At 40.9% G+C, this 18,562-nt stretch overlaps 1 protein-coding gene across 1 annotated transcript in view; it reads left to right on the top strand.

Moving 5' to 3' along the window:
- The window catches only part of NTRK2 (neurotrophic receptor tyrosine kinase 2), a 204,559-nt gene extending 187,345 nt beyond the window's left edge, over nucleotides 1-17,214 (top strand). Inside the window, exons 15-16 of the mRNA XM_050912895.1 lie at nucleotides 16,003-16,161; nucleotides 17,029-17,214. Of these exons, the coding sequence (XP_050768852.1) occupies nucleotides 16,003-16,161; nucleotides 17,029-17,214 (345 nt within the window). The remainder of the gene's footprint in view (nucleotides 1-16,002; nucleotides 16,162-17,028) is intronic.
- Nucleotides 17,215-18,562: the final 1,348 nt, after the last annotated feature.

Here is an 18,562-nt window from a genome sequence, read left to right as displayed (position 1 = left end):
TTTTTTTTTTTCCTGTGAATCTCCGTAAAATACGCCTTCCCTCAGTGCAGATCTTGAGTATGAGAGTTGTACATGGAGAGGTTTGAGCAGGGGAAGAATTCCTCCAGGAATTCCTCCTAGAAGTGATAATGGAAATAATTTAGAGACTAGTGGTATTGCATTGAGCTGCTCCTCATGCCCCTGCCAACCGCTCACCGTGCCAAACTGCCTAGGGCCTGAAACACACTGGGAATCCCCTGGATGTTGGGCTCCCTCATACTCAAGAAGGTGCCACTTTCTGCAGGAAGCTGCCCTCCAAAAGCGTAATATTCCCTTCCACCTCCAGCAGCAGACACTGCTGAGATTTTTCTTAACAGACCTCTGTAGATGGTTGCTTCACTTCAGAACCAATTTAGAGGATGCACAATATCAAAAAACACGCTGTAGAGTGTGACCTAAATTCAGTATCAGTCACATTTTATTTTTAATTATCTGAGTACATTTTATTTTAAGTTTCCATTCAAACTGAAATCTTTTGGGAGCATCTGGCTGTTTTGTTTTGCTGGAAAACACCAACATTTTTCATTTCAGAATTTATTGCTCAAAACTGTTCCAAATATTTCATTTTGTGAAAATGTTCAATACTTTTGCCTGATACAGAATCAAAGGCATTTCAAAACATCAGTAATTCTCACAAAGAGCAGAACTTTTTTTGACCACTGTGGTTTTTCTGAATAGACTAATAAGGCTACTGTAAGTAGCCTAGGGAGAAGTTTGTATAAATTAGTTTGGATTTCTTGGGAAAGAGAAGTTTAAGGGGAGACGTTCTCAGTTCAGAAGAAGTAAAAGGTGAACTTTTCTGCTGCCTTGCTGAGTCTTATTCTGTTTATCTCATCCGCACACTCTGCTGCTTCTGGTACTTCTGAATCACAATGTATTAACATGATAGTCAAAAGTTATTGCGATTCTTCTATCAATCAGACTAAATACAACCATCTCTTCCTTTACAGAGATAATTCTTCTCTCTTCTTTGCATTGGCAATACAGAACAAAAAGGTCTAGGACTCAGTTCCACATGGACTGCTTCTGGATACCATTGCAAAATACAAAAATATTATCCATTTCTTTAGAATAGGAGAAAAAGGTTGAATTCCAGAACCTGCATCCAAGCTCATGCTTACAGATGCAGCTCTATCTTTCATTTGTTAGTGCATTTTTATCTTTCTTTGCATACATAATACCTATTGTTCTCATAATTAATATTAACAGTGATAGTATTTTATAGTATTAACATCAAATATTAAATTTTAAATATCTTTAAATATTAACAAGCTTAACAATATTAATGATAAGAAGATTTTTCCATGATTATATCAAGTTAAAATTAATTATTCCAGAGATGAATTTGTGGCAAATACATTGTAGTGATTGGCATCCATCCCAGTGCTAATAATCAGCAGAAAGGGTATCGTAGTTCTTCCCTTGCCCTCCAGCTGAGAGCATCATGAGTGACTTGGCCATGGCATGGCCTTGGCATGGCCCCACAGAGATTAGTTTCACCCTTAGCGCTAAAGCATGATCACAGAATGTAAGCCTTGGAGAGAAATAATAAAGATATTTACAGGTGCTGAACTTGCCAGTTGTGTATTTCAACTTAGGCTTCTCAGAGAACAAGGACATGGATAGTAATGATAAAGGATTGCTGGCCCAGTGTTAGACATTGCAGAAGAAATTCCTGGTGCAAATGCAGAATAACCAAAAGCTGTACTTCTGCTGCAAGATAGAATGCAAATGCATTAACTGTTTTGCAGGGAACAACTCCCTGTGGTGGCAGACATAATCCCAAGACCCCTAGAAATTTGGGGTCAGTCTGCATGCTGTGGTTCTTTCCCCAGACCTCTGCCTGAGTTTCACCTAGGGAAAGCCCAGAGGCTTGCCCAGAGAGGCTGTGCTCCCTGACTCAGGGGAAAGCCCTATTTCTGGTGGTGACAGCTGAAAAGCACAATTTCATCAGGGCTTCCTGACAGCCGCTCACAGCCTGTGAAATCTCCCAGGAGCCAGTGGAAATTGCCTTGTCTCTTGCCAGTACAGGCCCGTGGGGTCCTGCAGGGCAGTGGAAAGCTGTCTCTGTGTTCTCTTAGAGAAGGTACCAGTTCTGCCTACTCTCTTTTATTCCCTACCCACCTCTTGCGGAGGAAAAACAAATGAGCAAGGACACTGTAGTTTTTGTGTCCTACATGCTAGTGAGGTGAAATGATATTTATTATTCTTATTCTGAATATTGTGTTCTTTTCAACAGTGTTCATTCTGAATATGGCATTCCTTTCGCTGAAGCAGAAAAAGGTTGAGGCTTCTCGTAACTTGGCAGTGTTTTGACCATAGGTCACCTTATGCAGGAGGCTGTTAATGTTACTGGGTATTTACTAAAATAACTGAAAGGCACATGCAAGATTAGGGCTGAAGGAGTCTTCCCAGGCTTCAGCCCACCCGTAAGGGGACTGAGTGCAGTAAGTAAGAGGGTTATGTGGGACAGTGCTCACTGATGACTGTGTGCTGGCTTATTGCAGATGCTTTGCAATAGATAGAAGGCTGACTGGTCATCCATTCCTGCATGCCCCAGTCTATGGTTGTGAATATTTTGCTTTTCTCCCAGCTCCTGTTCACCCTCTGTGCTCCTCCCATCCCCACACCCTCTTTTCTTTTCTGTGGTTTTCATTCTGATTCCTTTCCCCATTCCCCAGGGCTAGGCTGTTGAGTTGTTGCTTCGTTTAGTAGATGCTTCTTCATTAAAGTGCTCCTGCTGAGCATGAAGAGGCCCTTATTTGAGTAAGTGCCCATCAGGGGGAGTAACCCATATTAGGTTCATTTAACAGGGAAAGTTCTCCCCTGCTTTCTCTAGAGCCAAGACAGTCTTGGAGACAATAACTTCCTTCTGCCATTATTGTGTCAGGCCTGTCACAGGAGGACATGGATGCTGGGAAGCTGTCTGACCTTAAAGAGTAAGAAGTTGGATTGAATTTTGTTCAGGAATTGTCAGACTTAATTCCTGTCTAATAGAAGCATGGTTTGTATTGGCTCACATATGATACTCATTGTTATCTCTTCAAAACAGGCAAAGAAAGTACATGTAGCATTATTTTTGGGTTTCAAATGGCTAACTCTCACTTGACTGTTTCCCTAGCTCAACAATTCTCACAGAAAATTGGAGCCACCTCTCGCTTTCCAGCAAAGGTGTCATACTGACCATAACAGTGAGATCTCAGTAAGACTTAAGTACCCTTACCAAATACGCTGCAGTGCATTTACTATCATGCTATAAATATTATCCTATGTAACTAGATGTAAGTAATGTGTCAAAATTAAGTGGCGTACATTTTGTGATGGAGTCTTCATGATCTTGCATTAATCCTGTTCCTTCACTACCTAGTTCATGGTTCTCAGCAACAGAGCACCCAATCACTCATACAGGGATAACTATGCAAAGTGTTCAAAAGAATTGAAAAGCAAATTAAAACAGATCAAATACACGGTTCAGCAACTTGGAGGACATTCATTTAAAATGTCGGTATTCACATGGAATTGCCATGCTAGCAAGGCACCCTCTTTTGTCAGTGTTAGCTAGTCAGTGATAAGCCAACTGATAAAATGAACGTGAGACTTGTATAACGCTCATTTTGGATGTCCTGGAAGGCTGGAGCATTCATACAGAATGGGTCTTGCACTATACAGTGGGTTTCCAAACTCAAAATCATTATGGTAGGAAGAAGATCCTTTCAGGAGGGAACTTAGTGGTGCATTTGCTTTTTGTTAACAAAAGCCTCTTAGCTAGCTCAATGACTGAAGTGTCTTGAAGGGGAACTCCTATCTGGCAGAGAGAAAAGGAAAATAAAATGGGGCTGCAGCCTAAGTATGGGGTCAAGGCTAATGGGAACCCCAGAACCACCCCCTTCCTGTAGGCCACAATGAACCATAAAATGAAAATAACCACAGAGGCCAGGATGCAGGGTTAGGTGAAGGTGACAGCCTAATACACAGAAAGAATAATAGATTTGCCTGGCAAGAAAACAAAGAAAACTATATACTAAGGCCTGAAGCACATAACATTTTAATAAGAACATCATTGAGTGCATTTGATAATACTCTGTGTGGATCATCCTAAACATGTCCAAAGAGTATTATAAAGTAGCATGACTTTAAAAGGAAATGCAGGCTTTATGGAACAATATTTCAAAAGTTTTCATCTGAAGCAGATGAAAACTATTCTGAAGTACAAAGACTCACAAACAGTATTAGGGCTATAGTAACCCACTATCATATAACCAAGTTAAAGTGCATCTGCTATGGTGAGCCATTTGTAATTTTTTACAAGTGGCTAGGAAAAATGTTATTATAATGTATGACATGTACTGCAAGGGTGTGTAGGAGCCTCGTGTAGATCAGAACTTCACTGACCTAGGCATTACACAAGCATAGGTCAAAAAACTAGTGCCAGCCTAATTTAAGTAGGACTTGTTTTAGTACCAGATTTTCACAGAGATTGATTTGGGAGTCCTAGCCCAAAGTATTCCTGAACTGTCCAAAACACTGGGGCTGTAGACAATCTCAGAAAACCCCAAACAAATTGAAATATGTTGTCTTAACAATATGAGACATTCATTTCCCACTTGGCTTATTTTTAATGTCTCCAGGACCTCCTTGAATCTAGGCAGCTCTGGAGTCTGGGAATGCTGCATGTAAGATTTATATTGAAGATCATACAATTGACCTGCACTTTTAACAATAGAGATCTCAAAAAGTTAAATGACTGTCCTAACTACTTTGGTGTAGAATGGCAGCCTGTTTTTAAAAAAATGGGGCGTCTAACCTTTGAGCTCTCAGTTTTACTGCAGATCCTACTTTTATTTGAGCAGTGAAACTAAAATTACATTTATGCATCAATTACATTGATTTTGAATTAATTATAGTATACAGCAGTGCAGCAAGGAGAGGATTCAATGTTTAATAGGATTCTTGTTCATCCAGAGAGGAAGGTGAGCATGCATGAGGAAGGAACCACCTCAGTGCTGCATGGTTACAGTAAGGAGTAGCTTCATTCTAGGAGGAGGCAGACGATTTTCCAGAATGCTCCCTTGGAGCACTGCAAAATGTGTGAGGGAAAAGCAGGGAGAGTAGGTGTAGTTGTGGGGTTTTTTTCCCCACCCACCTCTTCTCCTTTGTCCACACATCACTAGCATTTAGTGAAGGATGTGAGGAGTACGTTGCACAATCCATGGTGAAGTGTGGAAATTCATATGTGTTAAATCTTCAGAGAGCCCTTACCTGAAATGCAGCAATGCTGGTGCAGAGTCCTAAATCCTTTCACAGATTGCTGTCTGTGATCTTCCTCTGTTCCCCAGGATCACCTAGTAATGAGCAAGTTCAACAGGCTTTATGTCAGAACGCCAAACCTCCACCTTGGTGACATGCCATCAGGGAATGGATCCACCCAGGGAAATTTCAGGGGGCACTTCTTACTAGACTGGCACTTTCTGTGAATGCTTGCATGTCAGGACATTATCTGGCCTCGTTTTTGAGGCAGAAGGAAAGATGCTTCAGCATCACAGGCAGAATTTACAGCTCAGTGTTGGTGTTAAACAAACACAGTCATGTGAATTCCAAGAGCCATTGTAGACACAACTCAGTATAATGTTTCCCAAATGGAAAATGACAGTGCTGAGGGTAGAGACAGGCACTGAAAAGAACTAAGAAAAAAACCCAAAACCAAATACAAAACCAAAACCCAAATTTGTGGTTCCAAGCCCTCTGCTGGTGTAAATTGTCCCTTTACACCAGTGTAGAAATTCAGCCAAGAGCTATAAAATGATTTCATCACTGCTTGGGCTACACTTTTGCTCTTGTGTCCAAGAACAATATTTTAAGCATGGTTTGAGGAATAATTCAACCTATGAATTGGATAAGAACAATTTAGAATTTTGCAAGCTTCATAGGAATGAGTAATATTTTTTTTTCCCCAGTAATAGCAGTTACTGGTATTTTTAATGATCATATTGCTTATTGTTTGATGGATGCCTCATTTCAGAGCAAATGCCTGTTTCAACTCATAGAATGATGTCATGGTACAAGTGAGGAGACAAAAATTAGAATTCATGGAAGGGAAACAACAGAGAATTTTTTCCGTTCTATTTTAGTGAAACTTTTCTCTTGTGTTTTCCAGTTTATATAAACAAATTATGGCCCAGAGAAAGTGAGAAGCAGAAAACATCATCAAGACTGCAGGAGAGAAGGAAAGCGAGCACAAGGACCTTGCCATTGCCTTGTTTATTAGCATCTGACTGAGGACCAATATAATTTAGCCTCTCTCAGGTCCCTGCCAATGTGGCTGTCTATCTGCGTAGACTTAGATTAGCCTGTTGACAATATCAGTGTAGACACTCCCAGTGCAGGCACTGAAGACAGATCAGGATTGCGGTTGTGATCATACTTCTCTCCCTTGCTCTTTAGGCAAGTAGAGATAAGTCTTCACAGAAAAGAATTCTGTAGCAATTAGCAATCTGTAAGATTATCGGTCTTCCTTTGAATTCATGAAACCTTGCTCTGCCTTCTTGATGCTTCTGGCTGGAGAGAGCACATCTCTGAACTCTCTTCAGGCAGTCAGTAGTTGACAGATTTGATCTGACATGACTTGCCCAGCATCATACAGGTAGTCTGTGAACAAGCCAAAATAGCTGACATGAAATGGTTGACATACTTATTTCCCTTTTGCACTGATGGTTCAAAACAACCTCTTTCACTGGTGGGAAGGATGTGGGAACTCAGTAGGTTTGCCCATATTCTTACGATTTGTGAAACTAAAGACTCTACTCATTTTGTTGTCTCACATATGTGTGGCAGTTTGTTGATCTTGGTATTTGTAAGCCATGTGATAAATTAACCACCCAGGGAAAGGGGGAGAGGCTATCTAACAAAATTCAAAGGACTGGAACACCTGAGACATTTCAACTAAAAATTGTGGTGTTCCCATGCGGTATACATTATAGAAACACTTTTGTGACTCACGAGGGAGAAGTAAAGCTACAAACCAAGCTCTGTTGCTCCCCTCTTCTCCTGGCATGTAATTTGACATGACCGATAGAGCCAGACATGCTACCTTAACCTACAGTAAATTTGAAAAAAATGTGGTTTTCAGTAAAATAAATATGGGAAAAGGTTGTGATCTCTAGTACTTGAGAAACAGCTTTCACACTTAACATTGGGAGTAGAGATTTCCTAGTGAACACAAACTGGCTTATGTGGTATGATACTTGGCTTTTAGAGTCTGCCCTCGAGTAACTGCTACTTGTTGATATTGACTGTGCAGTTCAGCTAGCATCTCATCACATTACACCTCAAACTTCCTATTTAAAAAAGCAAACAGAAGTTAGGATTTCGACTATGGTACAGACTTGTAGAGGGCAGTTTTCCAATGCATATTAAAGGTTATTTTTAAAACCTCCTTGGCCCTGGTGTCCCAGACTACTTGGAATTAATATAAAAGTGGAATTTGATATTTTGTAAACTGCTTTGAAAATCAGAAAGGCAGTAGCTGTAGTTCATTAATATTGCATTACAAAATTGTTTTGCTGTTGACTTGGACACGTTAGATGATCATCCCAGAGCCTGTGAGGATTTTAACATGAGTTGTTCCAGCTGGTTGCCTGCTGGTACCTGATACCTCTCTTCATCCACTGGTACAAGCAGCAGACACTCAGGTGTGGAAATAGTGGTAGGGTACAAGTGATATAGTGACGAATTTTTGTAAAGCAAAACACAGGACTTCACATGAGCTCCATATTCTGAGTTGCAAGTCGTGCTTGCAGTCAGTAACTGTATGCTACGGCATAACTTGATATGGCAAATTAGGAGACTACAAGGTGTTTTAGAAAGGAAAGGCCGTCTGGTTCAACATGCCAAGTCTTCTATAGCTTATAGTAATCCCATCTCCCTGCTTTTTCACCAAGGTCCTGAATTCCCATCTTCAGAAACAAATCTAGAAGTCCACTGAATTCAATGAAATGCACTGTTCGAGTTGTCTTTCCTTTCAATATACCACAGTATTACCTCCCTTTCTTTTCACTTAGATTATCATTTATTGTTTAACACCAGAAATTTTTCTAATTTTAAAGTAAAAGAAATAATATTTGAAAAGAATAGACTTCTTTTTTTCATTCATACATACTTCATCCTGGGACACCGAAGAGCTATAATCTTACTTTTCAGTGCTGCAGATTTCTACTCAGTTAATTTTCCTTCTGTCCCTCTGATAGGGGACATTTCTTTTAATCAAAGATGTGAATCATGTCGCCTTCTTCATAGCACTTGTCGGATCTTACCTCCAGGGCACTTCATCTTCCTTTCTTGGAAGTGCTCTGTAATGCAGTAACTACTACAGTTTATTAATTATCCTGTATATTTGGCTGACCCAATGTATTGTGCTGTGTAAAACACAACAATAGATACAGTTTCTATATCCTTTCAACTTAGCATTTGAAAAGATCTTTGGAAGATGCTGAATTGTAAGATACATTAGGTCATTCACATATTTTAATTCCATGTGGTATCTCTCTTTCATTCCACCATTCTGGCAGAATCGTTTCTAGCCCTCCATAAGCATTGCTGAGAAGTTTGATAAGAACAGCATATTGCAATGTGTGGCCCATTTACATAGCAACGTAGGAATAGCTTCTCCAAAGGCTCCTCTAGTCCAGGATCCTGACAGTGTGAATAACCAGTGCCTGTGGAATAGTATGAAAACAGGTTAAGCATATATTATTTCCTCATGTACTCTCTTAGCCTCCAGAACTCTGAGCTCAGGCAATTCCTGGGCTAGAGAAGGTATCTTTGTGTTTGATAGCCCTTGTCAGATTTTATCCTCCATGAGTGTGTTTAATCACTTTTTGATCCCAGTAGGCCTTGGGGGTTGGCAGTATCTTGTGGCAATGAGTTGCATAAGCAACTGTACATTATGTGACAGGGTGCCTCTTTTTGTTTGTTATGAACCTGTCATTTACAAAGTTCATTTCTTGTCTTCTGGTTCTTGCATTATGTGAAACTCTGAATAATTGGTCTTTCTTCATCTTCTCCATACTGCTCGTGGTTTCACAGAGACTAATGAGAAGAATTTTATCTCCAGCGACACAAAGTCGACACACAATATTGAACTGGTGTTGCACAACTGAAGAGAGAATGTACAGTGTAATAGATGTTGTTCTAGACATTGTTTCAGTTTTCTGACAAGACCACTGGTAGAATTAATTAAGAACTTTAGACATAAGCCCCTTTTGAATAGAGATGAACTAAAGCAGGGTGAAAAGTGAAAGTGAAAGGACACATCTTTAGCTATTGGCTCATAATCTGCCTTGTTTCATAATTCAGTAACCTCATGTGCTGGAGTGGTATGGCTTGTTATGACTGTGAAAATAATATATTGCTTTTCTGCAAGTGGATGTGGCAGGACTGATGGTATTTTAAGAGGAGACATTGACTTTGTCTGCAAGGCCAGGGCATAGAAGAAATGAAAATAACAATTACTGATTTTTTTCTTGTGCTGTGTCCTGGTTTAGGCTGGGATAGAGTTAAGTTTCATCTTAGTAGCAGGTACAGTGCTGTGTTTTGGATTTAGTGTGAGAATAAAGTTGATAACATGCTGATGTTTTAGTCGTTGCTAAGCAGGGCTCATCCTAAGTTAAGGATTTTTCAGTTTCCCATGCTCTGCCAGTGAGCAGGTGTACAAGAAGCTGGGAGGGAGCACAGCCAGGGCAGCTGACCCAAACTAGCCAAAGGGATAGTCCATACCATAGCAAGTCATGCCCAGTATATAAACTGGGGGGAGTTGGCTGGCAGGGGTGGATCGCTGCTCGGGCATCTGTCAGCGGGTGGTGAGCAATTGCGTTGTGCATCACTTGTCTTTTCTTCGGTTTTATCTCTTTTTTTGTTGTTGTTGTTATATTTCTTTTCATTACATTTATTAGTAGTAGTCTTATATTTTATTTTACTTTAGTTATTAAACTGTCCTTATCTCAACCCACTAGTTTTATTTTTTTTTTTCCCTATCCTCCTCCCCACCCCACTGGGAGGGGGAGAAGTGAGTGAGTGGCTGCATGGTGCTTAGTTGCTGGCTGGGGTCAAACCACGACATGCTGAGAGAAACATTTCCCAGCATTTTATGAGGGGGAAAGAGCAGTTGTTCACCAAGAGAGGAGAGGTTTTCAGTTTTAGCAATAAAACATGATAATTTTTGCAGAGAATAATTCTTTGCAGTTATATCATCCTGAGATGGGGAAACAAGTCCAAAGACCAGAACATAAATAGCGAAAACTACACTGAAATGCTGTAATCCCACAAGTATACAGGATGCTTTTTTAGGAGGAGGTGAACAAATGAATCAAAAGGTATAGCTTGGTTCCAGTTTCACAAACTAAGATCCAGTTGCGTTAAAGGGACTGAGTATATGCTTGTCACATGACGGTTATTTTAAGCATATGCTGAACCCTGTTGCTGCTTTCAAGACTACCACCCTGAATTGCAAAAGGTCTGAGATCAGCAGGGCTCTGGAGAGATGCAGCAGTCAAGCCAGACAGGGCATTGGGCAGGATCAGGGCTAAAACCCATGGGTTAGTCATTCAGGTTAATTGGGCTCACAAAGTAAAAAGATTACTTTTATCCTGTTGGCAGAAAAAGCATCACTAGTCTTTAGAGAATATACAAAGCGCTGTGACACATTACTGCAATGTCACTCTGTGGGAATCGTGGGAACCTGGGAACGCTGAACGTAAATGAGGAAGTCTGTTTTCCAAGGCTATGCAATTGGTTGCTGTGCTTTTTACTGCATGAATTCAGAGTAATCAACTACTTAAAGCCAGAAATTGAAAAAAATAGGGAAAGTGTTATGTAATACAATGCCTGCAAAAGCTGGGGGTTGAATTTGACGTCTTCTCCAGGAGTGCTGGAGCCTCTCCAAATATGGCCACCAGCATTTAGCAGGAAGAGAGATTGCTCCCCGTTCTGGCTAATCCCTGTCCTGTCCTTTGGTCAGACCCTGCAGCACCCTACAGCATGGCTCTGGACCCCTAAAGCCCACTGTCATACCCTCAGCACCACAGCCCCCAGTGCTGCTATGGTAAGACTGGGTTGCAGCTGGCATGCATTGCAAAAGTGTGGCCAATCCATTCAGCCCTCCCTCTTCGTGGTACAAATGAGTAAGGCATAAACCTAGTGTGAATTGACTGAGTTGATCTTAGTAACATTATTTCTTGTGCCTTTCCCAGCTCGTGGCTTGCGTATTATCCGTGCAGCCCAACATACAGCTTGTTTCTTCCATATCTCTGTAGGTTGGCTTCCCCCAGCTCCACCCACAGCCTCCTGTTCCCAGCAGGAGCACAAGGCTTCATTTGCTCTTGCTGTGTAAGAGAGCATACCCATTTGCTCACAAATGTCAGGCAACAGGGCTTTGGGTTCCCATGGCAGTTGGGCAGTAGAAGAAACGGTGACCAGGTCAGGGTATCAACAGATGCATTTTCAGTTGGCATAGGGAAATTGCAGTGATTGCCTGCCTTTAGCTTGATGACAATCAGCTGAGGGCTCTTCTCTGTAGCAGTATATTAATGTGCAAGAAAGCTGGGTTTACATTGAATGGATGGATGGATGGATGCGTGCAGACCCTTGGGCAACAAAAATCAGCTTCCACAGAATTTCATACTACAGGCCTGATTTCCTTCTTAAAGCTGACATTTCTGCATTAGACAAGCCTCACCATCTCCTAGTGCCTGTGAAGCAGGATATGGAACATATGAAGCCAGAAAGTGAACAAACTTTAGCAAACTCTAGAATTAGATGCCCTGCTTCAAGGCTCTTAGCCTTGGTGCTTCTACAGCAATCCTTGAAGCTTGAGGTTTGCCAATAGATGAAAACAATGTTCAAGGTCAGCTTATCTCGCACCTTTCAAAGTGCTAAATTCATTTAAAATATGAGGACTGAAAGTGGTGACGAGTGGAATGACATTGTATTGTTGAAAGTGCAACATTTTATACGTGGAACAGTGTGGCAGTTTCCCCTTGGAGGCGTTTCTTTGGAGAACATCATAGTTCACTGATCTGGCATAGGAGTCTCCTCCCTGTGGGTAGTTTGCACATTGCAGAACCTACTTCACCAAGCTTTCTGGTTTAGATTCTAGCCCAATGTTGCTAGTAAAAGCAACTAGTGAACGTAATACAAGGCTACAGCTGGGCTAGGGAGTGCTTGCTTCCATAAACTGACATTTGGAAGCAAGTACTTAAGTCCCAGAAAGAATCTGTAGAAGTGCAATTCTAAATAAAAATGAACCATCATAATGCAGCTGCTTTCAGGTAAGCATCAAGAAAATATACCCTAATTTGTAACTATAAAATGGTCATTTTTGCGGCATTTTTACAGCTACAGTATGGATTTTAAAGTGATAGCATATTAAGTTAAAACTGTAATGCTTTTAAACCTGTCATAACCTTAGCTAGACTGAATATAAAGGTGTTATTTACCTGCAACTGTAGTCTACTTAGCACACAGCCATTTTAAAATTATGTGTATCAAGCAGCACTGCAGTTACAGTGTGCGTAGCAGGGACTTTATCCTACAGAAGGGTGATGATATCTGAGAGCTGTGTAATACTTGCGTTTTTTATTGAAGCATACACAGAAGGCATCCCTTTGAAGCACTCAGCACCTTTAAAGTTTGGTCAGTGTAGTCCTGTTTTCCTTCATTGGTCCTTCTTGGAAAACACCCCTTAGCCTTGATGAGAGTTTGGCAACAACAGCAAAAAGGCATTCCACCTCTCTTCACTGCTGTTATGGCACAACTGTGGGTGCTTGGACTCAACAGTCCAATAAAGATCGAAAGAAGCTCACAGCTGACTGGCAATTTGTTTCAGGCATCCTGCGAACAGTGGTGTCAAGTCCCAAGCTTCAGTTCAAGAAAGCTCTGAAGCATGTGCTTCATTTTAAGTGTATACCTAATACAGGCCTTAATGCTTTTCTGAGCTGAGTGAGTGTTGACTCAGTAACCGCTGATCATTAATAGAGAAAGAAATGTGCATTTAGAAAAAGTGCCTTTGGCCAGGCCCTGACCTGTGCTTTTGATGTGGCTGAACCGAAATCTGAGTTGAAACTGAAGGTGCTCTTGGACCAGGGGTAGATGCTCAGCCTGCCGCAGGTGGTGCTCAGTACTGCACAAATATCCTGTCTTCATTGCAATGCCATCTGGCAAGAAGAGCACCCCTTGTAATACTTTTATTGATACTTTGCAAGGCATTAAATATTATCTTCTCAAAGATGCTGAGGCGTTGGAAGTAACTTTGCCTAAAATGATTGATATTGGCAATGATAGAGATGGAGAGACCTCGGGACTTCTCAGTCCTGGACAAGTACTCTGCCCAGTGAAGTCTTCTGCCTTCCGGGACAGAAATCGACACAGCTCCAGGCAAGATGATGTGGGAAGAACACCAAAGAGCCGTGTGGCTCGTGCTTATCTGTAAATCGAATTGTTAGTGTCAATACTGATGAGTCAGTCTTGCTATGACTGCAAAGAGAGACAGCTAGGTTGGTGATGTTTCAGGTCAGTTCATTGCAGAGCCATCATTTGGTGGCAATTTATCATCATCACTCTAGAGGTGTGTCATTCATTTTACTGAATGACATTGTAAACTCAGCATAGAGTCCTACCACAAATACACTGTGGTTCTGTAGCAAGGAACCATGGGAAAAGAAGATTTGGAGAGTGGTGATTTTTTTAATTGCTTTTTCAAAATCTCTTGATGTAAGATGTGACAAATAAGAAAAAATAGACACATATTTTATTGTTTATAGCTTTCATTAATTTTTAAGGAATGAGTCAAATTGCTTAAAAGAGCCACTAGCAGAGGCTGTATGATGAGCAGGTCTAAGAGCCATTTTAATATTTGATGAGACCAAAAGCTTCTCATCACTAACCATCTTTTAATGGCACTTGCCCTTTGTCCGGGTGTATGTGGCTGCATGTTTCTAAGGGACTAACTTTTCTGACTTTCTAATGAAATACCTCTCAAGACGGGGGTAGAAGTGGTATGTGGAGCTGTTTTGTTGCCATGTCAGTTTAGGTTGAGATAAGGTGGGAAACTGAAGCTTTGTTTGCATCTCAGCATGTTCGTGCGTTACTTCAAACTCTCCACATAGAGTGACTTCTCAGTCAAAGATGATTAAAAATACTGATGCACAGAGCCTTACATCCAGTCTGTCTGCCAGAGGGGTAAACTGTAACACAGAGACAAATGGGCCAAATTGAACAAAACACTTCTTAAAAATGTGTATCCATTCTCTGTCAATGGAGTGCTCACATGTATGTTTTTAAGTTAGGCAGAAAGCTGCAGGAATTGAGTCCCCTTTTGAATGGCTCTGAAACCTGTGAACAGCAACCTGCATTGCGTCAGAAGCAAATCCACAATGTAGCCAGGAACTGAAGTTGGGAGCTCTGCCTTTCATTCAGCATCCTGGCAAAAAGTACTCCTCCATTGCTCGCATGACATCTCAACTGGGGGGAGAAGAGCAGCGTAGTAGTAGACCAAGTCTATGAAAGTTTTAGCATGACTTCTGTTTTTATGGAGTCAATAGCGAGTGTTGACTTGTGGCGATGCACGGAACAGGGTTGAGCTCTCACAGCCCTGGCTGTGTTTTTGGTATGCTGCGCTAACACTGAATTACTGACAAATAGCTGGAAATAGATGCTCTGTGTGATTTAGAAAAAATGTGAACCCTGACTGAACTTCTATTGGGTTTTCCTTCTATTTGCTGTTTCAACGTGAGAACAAGGAGGGCATTATGTATAACAACAAATATAAAGTCCCACAAGGAGAAATGATATTTTGAATTGACAGAATCTTGAAAGTGCAGATGTGTTTTCATAACTAAATACATTTTCAGATAGGAAAATGAGAGTTAATCGAAAGTTAGATGTCCTTGAAAAAGCTTTCCTTTTTTTTTTTAACTTCCCTGGAAATATTCACAGATGTCTTGATGCAAAAGTAATCAGAATATCTATATATCTATTTCACAGTATCTCAGCAGTTACACTATTTTAAAACTACTTGAGTGGATTTCTTTATTGATGTGATCCAGTCAGAATGGGACATATCAGGAACAATAAATTGTTTAGAAACGGGAAATAAGAGATTTTTAAAAATTTAAATTAAGTTTAGGAAACCTAATTTTAAGGAAGTATAGCATTCTGGGGAAAATGAAAAATGTTCTAAGAGACTTTCAGAAAGGCATTCATTCAGTGAAAGATCCCATTCAACATGAGTTCATTTGGGATAGGAGTCCATGTCTTACAAGTTGTTTATTATCAAGGGAATATATCCAAAGGACTGAAATTTTTTTTAAAGCTGTGTAGGACTGGGTAGTTGATGTGGAACAAAATAACTTAATGCATTAACTTTGAAATTATCAAAAGAAAATATCATTGCTTTAATTCACTCAAAATTAGGATATTAAACCATACAGATCCTGATCCTACTGTGTCATGCAGTCAGACCACTGTGTCTTCATGGATTTCAGTTGATATCGCTGAGTTTCTAGGAGAATCATCAGTGCAGATTTCATTTCATGAATCTTTTTAGTTTCCTGAGTGTTAAAACGGAGAGTAAAACTGGCCTAATTTAAAGTGGGTTGGTAGGCTAAATTAATTAATAATTTTGTAGAGCTTCCTGTTCCTTGGGTAGGGTGTGCCAAGTAAATGTTAAAGATGAGTTTGCACTTCAGAAACAGTGTCTTTGGAGGTTCTGTTGTGAAACCTATCATGGGAGTGATTGTTGTTGGGGGGAGAGGAGTTTGGACCATGAATCCCTAGTTCTTAAAAGCTCTTCAAAGTGAATGGTATCAGATGGGGAAAAAATAAACCATGGATTCTCCTTATTTACTGGCTTGATACTCTTCCTTGTGAGGGTCTGGAGGAATTATTTCTGACTCTTTCATTTGTTTTTCTCAGGTTGGGGGTCACACCATGCTGCCCATTCGTTGGATGCCTCCAGAGAGTATCATGTACAGGAAGTTCACCACAGAAAGTGATGTCTGGAGCCTGGGGGTTGTATTGTGGGAAATCTTTACCTATGGCAAACAGCCATGGTATCAGCTCTCAAACAACGAGGTGTGTGTAATACATTCTCAAACTGCATTGGGAAGGCTGGCATGTTAACTGTTGATGTAGCTTCTCTGGTGAAGGGACAGCAACAAATTTATTTAGTAAGGGCAAAAGCCCTGATATCAGGTATTTATGGTATTGTCATTAACTTTGTGGTTGAATGTCTTCCTTTTTACCCTTTTCTCCCCAGGGGGGATGGAAGTTGTCCAAGCAGAACCATACCAGTTGGAATTTAGCTTTTTCCTTTGCATAGAATAGAGTCTGCTCTGGGTATCGAGAAACACCGTGAGGCAATGAAAAGGAGCTTAGCTATCTCCTGAACGGGCTTTGGGTGATTTCAATTCCATATCATAGATGTCATTGTTGCCGAGTGGTTGTCCAAAACCATTCTTGAATAGATTGAAGTAATCTGGAGATGTCTTGATTTCCAGGTGGTCACAAGTAACCCCTTTCCAGAGATTAGCCACAGTGATACTCATAAGTTTGAGGAGGGAGGGAGGGAGAGGCACTGATGCTCTGTGTGAGCAGGGTGAAAACTTAGCCTCCTTCTGAGATGAGGTGAGGTTGATAGATGGGTAGAGAGAGGAGGTATGGGATTACTTCCTGGCTATCATTCCCTCATGAGTGGAAGGGGCAGCGTGGGTGAACTTAACATCAGAGAAGTTATTGCTCCTTGACAACTTACATTACGGTGATTTTTCCAGATTGCATCCCACTGCTCATGCATCTACCTAGACATGCAGCCCTTGGCAGAGCTGGCTGGGTGACTGCCACCAGTGAGGCAGCTGTGGCGATTAGCAGTTAACTCTTCCATGGATGACCCCCACGTAGCTGGCACAGCTGTGCTGATCCTTTCCTTGTGATTTCTCATAGGTGATTGAGTGCATCACTCAGGGCCGAGTCCTGCAGCGACCTCGCACGTGCCCCAAGGAAGTGTATGACTTGATGCTGGGCTGTTGGCAACGGGAGCCTCACATGAGGCTCAACATCAAAGAAATCCATTCCCTCCTCCAGAACTTGGCCAAGGCATCTCCAGTCTATTTGGATATTTTAGGCTAAAGTCTCCTAGCATTTCTTCTTATGGGCTGCGGGAATGAATGTGTTCAACTGCCGCTGAACTCCATTAAAATGTGTTCTTAACTTTGACAGTATTAATGACAAAGTTGTGGAGAAGCTTTCAAAGGGCAAGCAATGTGCACTTCTCCATCTGTAGACACAGTATTGACTTTTTAGACATTACTGAGATGTATCTCCTCTCTCTCTCTCTCTCTCTCTCTTTTTCAGTTTCTATCATTTTTTTCTTCTCTCCTGTCTTTCTAATCAATTTGGCTTCTGCATTATTGTAACTCTGCATAGACAAAGGCCTTAAAAACCTGATCTGTTATATCAGCAGACTCTTCAGTTTGCCCACCACAACTAACAATGCCTTGTTGTATTCATGCCTTTGATGTGGATGAAAAAAGGGAAAAATATATTTGACTCGAACTTTGTGATTTCTGCTGTACAGCAACTGGGAGTTTCTATGGATTCACCTCAATTTCTTTGCTTCAGCATGTGGGTGGAAAAAGAAGACTGGTGTTCTCTACATGAAGCATGTTCCTTGCGGAGATAAAGCCAGATGGAGAGAAGACAGTCTTGTGTGATACACTATCTGGAGGAACTAGGGGATCAGATGGCATCCAACCCCACAAAAAAAACATTGAAATGATTTGATGGAAAGCAAGAGTGGGTTTAGCACTTTCTCTGAAGAGTCTTTCGGAGGACTAAGGGGATTGTTCAAGGAGGTGCTTTGCCAGCACCTTTCATTGCCAGATACAAGTAAAAAGGAAAAAGATGCTGCCTGCACTGCATACAATTATGTTACAACATGATAAACTAAACACATGCCCTTGTTTTGACTTCTGGTAGGATATTGTCATGCCACTGTTATAAAAATGTTCTCCAGCTAGTCTTTTCTAATAAAGGCTGAAGCTAGGCTATTAATGTACAGTATTAATTTCAGGATCACCTGTTGAAACTAAGGATTTTGATAAGATAGGACAAGCTATAGATGCTGGAGCAGGTATATCTCATACTGTGCTTGTCCAGCAGCATATTCCTTCCTTCCTCAATCCTTTTTCTTTTTTTTTTAACTGTGCAAGCAAAACTGTGCATGGTCTTTGTCGATTAATGCCCTTTGTGCAGAAACTATCACTCATCTTGTAGTACACCCTAGTAGGCATAGTGAACTCGTAACGATATAACTTATATTTCATTAGAAGGGGCTAATGGAGGACATTAGCCATGTTAAAATGCCTTTACAATGTTACAGACACAATAGGCTGATATAACATGAGTAATCTAAATCACAGAGATCACTGGTTATGTTTAAGCCATGGCAGGGGATAGAGATCTCTAGAGAAAACAA

The sequence above is a fragment of the Gymnogyps californianus genome, chromosome Z (assembly GCF_018139145.2).
Source record: "Gymnogyps californianus isolate 813 chromosome Z, ASM1813914v2, whole genome shotgun sequence".
Taxonomy (NCBI): Eukaryota; Metazoa; Chordata; class Aves; order Accipitriformes; family Cathartidae; genus Gymnogyps; species Gymnogyps californianus.
This window is presented reverse-complemented; position numbering and strand designations above follow the sequence as displayed.